General features: G+C 45.3%; 1 protein-coding gene across 1 annotated transcript; it reads left to right on the top strand.

Annotated features, from left to right (window-relative positions):
• Nucleotides 1-6,376: 6,376 nt before the first annotated feature.
• Nucleotides 6,377-8,165, top strand: LOC144100218 (uncharacterized). Its single transcript, XM_077633236.1, has 3 exons — nucleotides 6,377-6,534; nucleotides 6,988-7,329; nucleotides 8,054-8,165. The coding sequence occupies exons 1-2, from the start codon at nucleotides 6,523-6,525 to the stop codon at nucleotides 7,324-7,326; spliced, it is 351 nt and encodes a 116-aa protein (XP_077489362.1). The 5' UTR covers nucleotides 6,377-6,522; the 3' UTR covers nucleotides 7,327-7,329; nucleotides 8,054-8,165.
• Nucleotides 8,166-11,096: the final 2,931 nt, after the last annotated feature.

The raw sequence follows: 11,096 nt of genomic DNA, 5'->3' as shown, positions 1-11,096 counted from the left end.
CAACGCACACGCTCGATCCATTAGAGAAGGCACGCCGCGATCGTTTTTGGTTCGCTCTGAGCACGCCGCGGTTTGTTTTTCTCGGGAGGCGCGGCTTACATTCGAACGACAACGAAATATCACCGGGCATTACAACCGCGTGCAACCGCTGCCCGGAGGGCGATGAACAGAAAGAAGATAAAAGAAAACGAGTGAGATAGAAAAAAAAAACAGGCAGAGACACGAGCTTCAAGGCAGCGCGTCTCGCAAAAGCACCACGCTTTGGCGATTGTATCTCTCTCGCGGTCACCTATCGAGGGGAGGGGGCACGGTGCTTTCAATGCGTGCAGACTTTCTGAACACGCATGCCGATGCGTCCAGCGCTGCCCGCGAAAAAAAACAAAAACGAGCGTAGACTCAAGCGGAAAGCAAGAGAGGGGAGGGAGGGGGGGGGGGGGGGTTGCTGCGGAAGGAAGAAGGTGGGGTGTGGTGAAGGCGTACCGATAGCCGATGCAAGCCACGAAGCTTGGGCAGGAACGCTCTGACCGAGATGCCGATTCAATTCCTCGCGCAGCGCGCGCCACTCCCCGGCGTATACAGAAATGTGTGTCTGCGTTCGCCGTTTGTCCGTCGATGCTGCCTCACTTAAATGGGACTTTACGCAACCGATCACGATGGCCGGGACGCGTTAGAGAAACTGCCGCTGACAAGGCTGTGTCCACCCGCCCCTTTCCCTTCGAATAACTCGGTTGGACACGGTTTAGTAGGCGCCGCCAGGAATGTTACTGGGTTGTACCGAACGGTCGGAGCGAAGCGTAGGCGTTATAAGTTATGCAGTCGCCTACATAGCTAACGCGAACAAGCGAGGCGGTAACGTGTCCCGCATCTTGTGGTTTCGGACGAGGAAGTCCCCCCCCCCTCCCCCCCTCCGCGTAGAGGTCTCGACGGATAAGAGCAGGCCTGAAAAGACCTAATGTTTCCCGGTTTCAGCAGCAGTACCGCAGAGGCTATCGCTCACCCGTCACTGTCACCCGGCGGATTTCGAACGCAATTCTCAATGCAGTAAAATTCAGATTTTGCATTCATGCATACAGAGAACGAATGAAGCCTCCAGTCAGGCCACTGCTGCACCTGCAGCGTCGGACAAATCTGTCGCATTTGTTTGAAGAAAGATGCTTTAAATACTAGCCTCTAATAAATGCCCCTCTTAGGCTGTGAACGGCTCCAGGGCCCCATTCAAGTTGTAGGCAGCAACTTTTAGCCCTGGAGACCGTCCAGTATTCTGGTAAATAAAGAATTAAATTGAAATTGTTGAAAATCCTAAATTTTGGGTCTCTTGAAGTTTTGCTTTCACAGTTATTCATTGCAAATCACGCAGAAATACACCATCATCTTGTGGACGCATTTTCGCTATGCGTGTTCTATCCTTTACTGGTGCACCAACGAACTGATCAACCGGAGGAAATGAATTGATGTTTGCTTTAAGTAAGGCAAAGAACACAAACAGGAAGATGAGACATTGGAAGTGCATATATTTCTTGTGTCTATTAGTGATAGCGCAAACGTATACTATCTCTTCGCTCATTGGAGGTGCCGCCCAAGACTGGAATTTGAGCAAGAAGTTGTGGCCTTCATTTTCACTTACCACGGAAAAAACTAGCATTTGTTATTCCTTTGAGCATGGTCACCTATTGCGGCGTACTACCAATAACTGACAAACAAACCTGAAGATACGGCCTGTATTAGAGAACCAGACGCTTGCGAGCGCAATGTTAAAGCGAGTTAAACTTCGCCAAGCCCTAATAATATTCTAAACAACGTTCAGCTTTAACCTGTTCGCCTGTGTCTTATGACGTAAGTAATACCCATTCCTTGTCATAGTCGAGCCATGCGTGTAACATAGACGCTCACTATTGTAGCACACTGTACAAAATTGCTTGGCACATTCCATCCTCTTCAGCTGTTACCATCCATCAAGTGTGATCCCTCCCCTAAAATTTGAACTTCCCGCTTGAGCATTGCTCTTACTATTGTAGAGCGTTGCTGTGAGAGACAAGTCGACTATTCCGCTAATACGAATGAGCAAATAACGGAGTAAATATAGAACGACTGTTCTGCCTCCTCCCGTCTGAATTTTCTCCCTTTGTTTGAACGTGTTGCCTGTTGCCACCCTGGCAAAACCGGCTAGAAGGTCTTGCGTATGAACTTGAGATTAGGGATCGCATGCCTGAAGGCAAGGAATCGCGTCCTTGCTGCTTTGGAATCTCGTGCGATCAATCGATATTCTCGGCTTATTTTTGTCGCCTAGAGCACTAGCGGTCAATAATCGACCGTATTCTTCCCTCCAGTGCAACATTTTTCATGTATAATTTTTCTAAATTATAAAAACTGGTATGGATATTATTAACGGTGGGCTACACGCCCTCTCATTAAGGAGCCTAACAGTAATAGCTAAAAGGTTAACTATTCAGCATTAGTAAACGAGCCTGCTAGATAGCACATCTTAATTGCATTCTGATGTACTACACTGCTGACAATCTTATGCCGAAAAAAGCGCTCTTTTAACACTAAAAGGCTATTTGAAAATTGTGTAAAGTTTTAGGTTAAATACCCTGTGCTTTACAAAATACGCTGTCTTGTTTTATTCAAGTCATCTTTTTTTAATCCATTACTGCCTACCTCGCATCGCTTGATTGGCTTGTTTAAACGCTTTGGTAAGGTTAGTGTTCACTCAGGTATGACGCAAAAGTGAGCTAATGGGTTCATAAGCGCTCAGTTGCAATCTGCAAGTGGTATTCTTCCTCCAAAACGACCGGCCCCACTTCCCGAGTCATTTGTTAAGTTCTCACGAGAGTCACTTGCCGCCCTAGTCTGGAACGTGTTACAAAGTGCTCTTTCGCCCACGGGACTAATGGGGCCTTGGATACGGCGGTACAACCTGCGTCACCTTTTATCGCACTGTATAATGTGATTGATGCTCACTTGTGCTACGGTTCGCCTCCTCATCCATGTGCATATGTGCGCGCATATTTTAATTCAGGGCTGCAATGTTTGTGTTGATTTGTCAGAAAGCATTCGCATGAGCAGCGCATAGGTTTATACAAGTTTCGTAGTGGACCTGAATGCAAAGTAGCCCTCAAACTCATGGTATACGCAGCCCTCAACCCCACCGCATTCGATTTGCTGTCTTTGGGCAAGAAAATACATTTATTGCAGTTGTTCGTGAAGCCGGAAGTTAAAGGTTTTTCATTCCACCTGGCACATATGCACCGAATTATAAAGGGCTTGAGGGCTCAAATGTCCTTCATTCAGTGGAGTGTCCAAGAAGCATATAGAACTGTTACTGTTTGCATGATTTATTTATTTATTTATTTATTTTATTTGTTTCCCATAAAGTCTCTTCTCTGGCCATTACTTGGGGCGGGGGGGGGAAGTACATTAGGGGGGGGGGGGGAATGTTTCAAAGAAAGCAGCAATCGATAACAAATGATAGAATATGTTTAGCAGGCAAAGTTAACATTTCTGCATAAGAGAGGAATCATAAACTGTGCAGTATGCTGGTACACAAAACAAGCTATAATTTAAGATGCACTAACACTGTGGCTTGTGTATTATGGTTATGTACCCTCCCTATTCTCCGCACTTATAATCAGAGAATAAGGAACCAGTAATCATATTTTCTTTACAGAGAGGAGTGAAAAATTAAAATTGTCCTGCACATGGGATAAAGAATGAAAACGCTACTTTATGTTATGCCTGACTACAGCATATTATTTCCTATCGATGTTTATCACACCTACGCCTTCATGCAAACAAGCTGGGTTCTTTTTGAAAAAAAGTTCGCGGACGGTAACAAAGCAAAGTGTTTCAAATAATATAAAATATGTCAAACTATCATGTACAGCAAACAAATGAACGACTTTGTACTTGAACACCAGGGCCTCTGAGCATAGCGGAAAACATTATTATTGTTTTTTTTAATGTGGAAGAAAGTGGCCACAGCTGGAGCGTCACAGGGTTCTATGGAGGCAATATGAGAGGCCTCTGTTGTGCAGTGAACAATGATATCATTTATGGTGGTGGTGGTGGTGGTGATGGTGATGATGATGATGATGATAGTGACAGTTTTCTGAGAAGATTTCCACTTGCCGGTGCTCGCACTCTTCCTCTTATCACCCTTCTTGTAGAGGACTCGCAAAAACCTGAGGCTTGTCAGCACAATTCTTCCCATGTGTCGAATGAATAGCACCAAAGAATTCATTGCTAGAAGAGCTATTGGTTCTTGTCTCTAATTGAGACTCCTCGTGGCACACAAAACATGGAACACAAAAAGCTCGTTTTGTCCACCCCTGTTTTTTTTTTATTTCGCTCCCCTACTTTACCTCCTTATGGCTTTCCTCCTCCTCCCCAAGTGCACGGTAGCCAACCGAACGCAAAATCTTTTTAACATAACAGCACCTAATTTCTTCCTGAGCTCTTGCTCGCCCTGTTCAGTTTTAGTAACGTCTTTTACAAGGGCAAGGCAGGAATATCACGTAACTACGTGCCAGCAGGGTCTGAACATATGAGTATCCGTAATGTAAAAACCAGGCAGAGGACACACGACAAATATATACATGCTGATGCTGACTCCCGGGTATGCCTTCAAAGAATCCAATGACGCCAAATAATCAATGAACAGAATGTCTCGAAATAAAAATCTCAAATTATTTTAATAAAAGTAATCATTTTAAGAACTGACGTGTTCAGAACCTACGAGCCACTTTAGTCGGATACAACTTAAGTCTTCAGGAAAGCTCCGCAAACATTCAGGACCGCCGCACAGAATTCCTCCACGAGAAAAAAAGTAGTTCGTTGTTAAAACCTTTTCTTTTTACCTTGAGGAGCAGCTAATTCCAAGAACAAAATTTATCAGCTCAAGAATATTGATGCAGGGCTTGTTTATATAGTTGAATATTAAAATCTCACTTACTCAACAATTCCGGACAACAGCATTTTTGAGCGGGGAACCGTTTATGAACGCAATATTTTCATATAATGTAATATTTCACTGCCACAGCCAGTATATCCGCACATCACCGAACGGCAATCTTGAATTTTTATCAATGTTTTTGCTATCATCAGAAGCGTTCCCCATTGGTTTTCTGTGGCAGTATTTACTGTTAGGTGGAAACACTTCAAAAGAAAGATCATGCTACATATGAGAAGAATGAATCATCACCTTCAATATTTAACAGTATTTTACAATTTTCCAATTTTCAAAAACTTTTTTCCAGAATGTTAGACATATTAAGTCTACTGTTCTTACTGGTCAGAGGAGTAATACAAGGCGCCGCGTATCTTACCCTTCAGTTACTAACTGCTTTTTATTTTAGTTGCGTACTCCTATAGATCCATGCCTGTGCTGACGGACAGGATAGAACTGTGCTTCAAACCTCGATTTCACTTCTCGAAGCCCCGCCTACAGATGAGCCAAAGAATATACTCAAACTCTCTGATGTGACAAATCATTTAGATTTTGGAGCCGGCCAGCAAAGCTCGAAGCTCTGAAGAAAAAACGACGAGCTGTCACGGGTTAAAGAATAAGACTAAACAATAAGAGTGGTAGGGCAAAACCTACTGACCGCACATTCCGTCACTCACGCAGAAGCATAGAAAAGAGGACGCCATCACCAAAGAGTTGGAAGGGAGCCGCCTTACACTTTTCCGGCGGGCTGTTAATTCCTGCCTGGCAGCATTCGCAGGGAAGGCTCGTTTTTCTTTGTGCGCGTATGTGATTCTGGTTGTTTACGCGCGGGAGATAATGCTTCTAATAGCCGGCTCGTTCAACCTCACGCGTCATTATGCCTACGCGCAAAAAAATTCGCGCGCTGCTTGTCGTCACAGGGGTGACCGTGACATGAACAGTTTTCTGGGTGAGGTACGAGCGACGACTGTCACGTACACGCACGCCACGGCTCTGTACAAGATCAACAGGTACAAAAGAATTCGCCTTTGCAAGAAGGAACAAAGGTTTCGACGAAACAATCAGCGGACACCCCGATTGGCGTAGGGTATAGACAATCAGATAAACACAAAGGCTATATGCGCGCGAGGAGTGTCTTAAGGTCAACTAGGACCGGTGACGGCCGGCAAAGCGGCTTTGGATATGGGCGCTTGAGGGAAAACAACGAGTGCTGGCGATCGCCAAATTGTGCGCACCTTTCATTTGTTTTCTTGTTTTGTAGTTATTTGGTTGCCCGGGACGTTGTCTCTTTTGTTTTCTAGCTTCCACGTCAATTTCCGTGGAACGGCCTTCCATTCTTGGGGTAACGCCCGATGCCTGAGAGCGAGCAAGATTTTTGCCTGCCATACCTGCCGGACACTGGCTTTCGCTCCAGGGCGTGACAGTTTCGCGATCAGCTGCTGCCGGGCCGGACCAATTTCGAGCCCCTCCGCCCTCCAGCTGAGTGCAGTTTATGGACAGGCGTATATAAGCGCCGTGGCCTGCAGTGGGGCGCCACACTTGATCTGTTCGCAAGACAGCCAAGACACTCGACCACAATGCAGGCCCTGGTAAGCTTCGACTCTTTCTCTCCGCAGGCAAACGCTTTCGTGGATACGGGAGCGCAGAGCTACAGTCAGGAATATGGATACTATTGATCCTGGAATTCTCTGCAAGGACACGAAGAACTCGTGAAATTCATTAGTAGTAGCTAACTTTCCGCACTATGCCGAATCGTGCTTTCAAGTGGCATCCAAACCCCACGTCCCAAATTGAAGCATAGACCATTTGCTATTTGCGTGCCGAGGAAACCTTGCAACATCTGGTTCTTGACCTAAGCATCTTGCTGCAGGACATCACTGCAGGCATGCTGGCAGCTGGCGTGTCCCCTAAACTTTGTGTGCACATTCGCAGATGATAGTCACGACTGTCGGCAGCTGGCCACGGACGATACAGGCGTTTCTTGAGATCTTGCTTTGTTATTTCCAGCGTGCAGACTAACTACTTGTCTGTTTCTTCTGCAGACCGCTGCTCTCTTCCTCGGCCTTCTGGCCTTCGCCGCTGCTGGCTTCTATGGAGGCTACGGCCACGGATATGGCCACGGTTACGGCCACGGCTACGGCAAGGCCTACGTCGCCAACTCTGCTGTGACCTACTCCATCACCCCCTCTGCTCTCGGCGGATACGGACACGGCTACGGAGGTTACGGTGGCTACGGACACGGCTACGGTGGATACGGACATGGCTACGGTGGCTACGGACATGGCTACGGACACGGCTATGGAGGATATGGACACGGCGCCCTCCTCGTCGGCTACGGCCATGGCCACGGCTATGGCTATGGCCACGGCTACCATGGTTGAAAAGTAAGCGCTACGGTTAAGCTCTACGTTAAAATATAAGCCAAAAGTCTGTTTCTCTGACTATAGCGAGGGGCGTTCACCTCATTGGTTAACATTTATACTGGGAGCTGACGGAGCAGTAAATTCGGAACGCCGTATTTTCTCTACTTGCCTCATGATAAGGCTAGGCATCAACATGATGGTTATATGGACCGGTTAGTGCCTATTCGAAAGTTAACACAAGCAGCATGATGGACAGGACAAGAAAGGCGACTGGCGATGTAACCTTATCTTTACCCCATCTCCTGTCCTGTCCATCGCGCTGTTTTGTGTCACCTTTGGAATGCTAGGCTTCGCTCTCTTTTTCATCAAGATGTAAAAAGTTAAGCGAAGCATACGTAATGATTTTTAATGGCTGATGACTAGCGGCCAACCAAGAGTAGTTAAAGGAATGTTATGGCCACAATGCACATTTTTTTCGTAGGGACAAAAGTATTTGTTGAGTTCTGACGTTCTGAAGATTTGCACCAGAAAATTGGTGCAATGACAGCCAGAAAAGAAAAATGTCGGTGTCAGTATAGGCGGAAAACGGTTAGTCTAGTGAGCCGTACGGCGCACAAAAGCTTAGCTTATTCATCCGTGCATATTTGCGCACACTTGAAAAAGTTTTCTGTGAGGGCACGGTACATACGCAGAAGCTGAAGTACTGGAAGCTGTTATGACAAATGGCCTTCTCTTCTATTTGCAGGTGTCCTGAAGTAGGATCAAAGAAGTGTGCGCTGAAAACGTTGTGTCAATGGAGCCAAATTTGTATTTAAAGGAAAATTCGGATACGGGAAGGAATAAAGAACGGAAAAATGGGCATTGTTGCAATTTATAACTCATTAACACCCACTCTGGACCATACCAATAGCAAACAAAGATGTGTAGATACAAACGGAAGTAGATACAAACGGGAGCTGTTAACGTGGTGTTATATAACTTTTCGAGACAAAAATTTTACGAACACAACCTCAACCTTCATGATACGAGCTACTGCGAAGGGCTTTATAAACTGGTTATGACATAAAAACTTGCTCGGCTAGACATTTGTTGGCTTGATACCCACTAAGTTTCCCATAGGGGGTCAGTGGCGCAATATTGATGTCTTCGTTGTGCCCATTGCAATATGTGCTAATAACGTCATCGCCTCACCTTAAAAGGACGCATTACCTCCTCTGATTTAATGAGTGTTTTGATGCCATAATTCAGTGAATGCAAACTGGTGTCGCATATGTAAAGTTTGAAGGCTTCAAATTTTATACTTTTGGCCGCGCCTGCCGGATCATTACGGCCGAGCCCTTCATGGAACAGCATTGTTCACTCTATTTCCGATGCTGCTATGGCTTGCCTAGTCAAAGTTCTCGATATTTCTTTCAATGACACGCCGGGAGATGAGTTGACGTCAGCCTACTACTCTCAGTTTCCAGATATAAGCGTCTTGAATAGGACACAAAATGCTGATCTCTCAGTATTAGTCTCCAAGGCGCAGTCTCGCCTTGAGTGCTTGCTGAGGCAGTGTTCACATTTCCGGCTGCTAAATTCGGGTCAAGGTTTGCCTTAGGCTTAAAAGCTCCAAGACGCCTGAGGGCAGTCGACCCGATCTTTGTATCCCTCTTTCTTTCTCGTGGCTGTCATGGACAGCAGACAGTTAAAGGGGCATAGACACTAAATTTCTGTTGTATATCTTCTTCCATACAATGACGCGTAAACCGCTACTGCACATAGATCGCCTCGTGGTATTCGCCTACGACCGCTAAATAATTTATAATTGATATTTTTTCTCTCACACGCTTCGGTTGCAAAAGCTGAGCGATGTCTATGACTAAAAATCAGTATGTGTCACGTCAGACATCAAGAAAACTTCAATATAAAAGCTTCTTTGTCATTCGTCGTGGGTTTGCCTCTTGAGGCGTGCTAGATTTAGCGCTGTAGTGGATTAAAACTACGAAGCAGCGATTATATCGCTGTTTTTTCGTGCCTAACGTGAATTATACTCACCTTTGACGTCATAGCCACCGTTTGGCTGTTGAAACCGAAACAGAAAAAAAAAATTAAAAAATTTAGTTTATAAGTTATTTTTAAGATGCAGGCAAATACAGTGTTGGGATACGTGTAAAGCCACTTACGCATGATTACAAAGAAAAAAAACACGGAATGAAAAAATTGGTGTCGATAATACCACAAGAAAAATACTGCCTAATGGGTCCTGTGGGCATGCGAATGCATCACCGAGAAAGCGAAAAACAAATATCGCCGAGAAAGCGGCGTTACTTGGAACAACAACAACAACGACGACGACGACGACGACGACAACGACGACGACAACGACAACGACCGCAACAACCGCAACGACCGCAACAACCGCAACAACCGCAACAACCGCAACGACCGCAACGACCGCAACGACCGCAACAACCGCAACAACCGCAACGACAACGACAACGACAACAACAACAACAACGGCAACAACCGCAACAACGGCAACAACCGCAACAACCGCAACAACCGCAACAACCGCAACGACAACAACAACGACCGCAACAACAACAACAACGACCGCAACAACAACAACAACGACCGCAACGACAACAACAACAACGACCGCAACAACAACAACGACAACGACAACAACAACAACGACCGCAACAACAACAACAACCGCAACAACAACAACCAGGAGTCTCTTCCTTTTAAGTGGAATATTTGGTCGGGAATCATTTCCCACAGTATGATACAACTTAAAAAAAAAGCAGTTGCTAACATAAAGCCACGTTCCGCGGCTTACTTTATTAGTCTGCTGGCCAATCACAATAGTAAATGAAATCAACTTTTCAATACTTGACTATATTAAACAAACCAGGTATCAAATTTAAGAGCTTGTAATATTTTTCTTGTGATTAGCTCCTTGTTTAAGTAACAAGACAGGTTTTAACAACGGACTACTTTTTTGTCTTGGAGGAATTCTGTGCTCCGGTCCTGAATGTGGGCGGAGCTTCACTGCAGACTTAAGTTGTTTCCGACTACAGTCAGCATTGACAATGTACAGTAACCATCTTTGTGCTCATGGAACAATGTCGCCTCCTGCTGCGGATGCTGCCTTGGCTCTTCCTCAATTCCCAAGCAGCACAGATAATCGGCTCAATACTCGAAAGGGATGGATTTAGTCTGGCCCCTATAAAAATGGTCTACAGACTAAAGACTTCTTATAGACTTTATTGTTTTCCTAAAGATATTTCCTTTTGTCTGTTCATAGCCAATAGACTGTATATAGACGAAAGTCTACTAAAAGTGTACGGTCATAAATCTCTAGACTGCTTATAGACTGTCAATAGCATTTTATTGGCTACAGACCAGTCTATAAGATTTGTCTATAGAGAGTCTATAGACTTTATAGACAAAAGGGTATGGACAGTCTATGGGCTGTCTAAAGTAATTTCTGTAAGGGTGGCCCTTTATGGGGCCGGATTTTACCAACATATTCCCAATGTTGGACCGATTACCTGCGCTGGTTGGGCTGGTTTATGCAAGAGTAGGACTCACCAACACGAAACGATTCTCGGACACTGCTTTCACTTGCAAACTGCAAGCGTGCGAAGATTTTCATTGAAACTAAAAAAAGCTCATTTACAAGACAAGTTCGAACTTTCCGTCCTGGTTTTATACTAGTGTCTGACATTTTAACGCCAGTTCCGACGGCTGGTGTGGGTTTTTCGCACTTCCGACATGCTCAGCATGCCTTGCAACTCCAG

This window comes from Amblyomma americanum, chromosome 8 (genome assembly GCF_052857255.1).
Source record: "Amblyomma americanum isolate KBUSLIRL-KWMA chromosome 8, ASM5285725v1, whole genome shotgun sequence".
Lineage (NCBI taxonomy): Eukaryota > Metazoa > Arthropoda > Arachnida > Ixodida > Ixodidae > Amblyomma > Amblyomma americanum.
The sequence above is the reverse complement of the archived record's forward strand: the minus strand, read 5'-3'. Positions and strand labels throughout refer to the sequence as shown.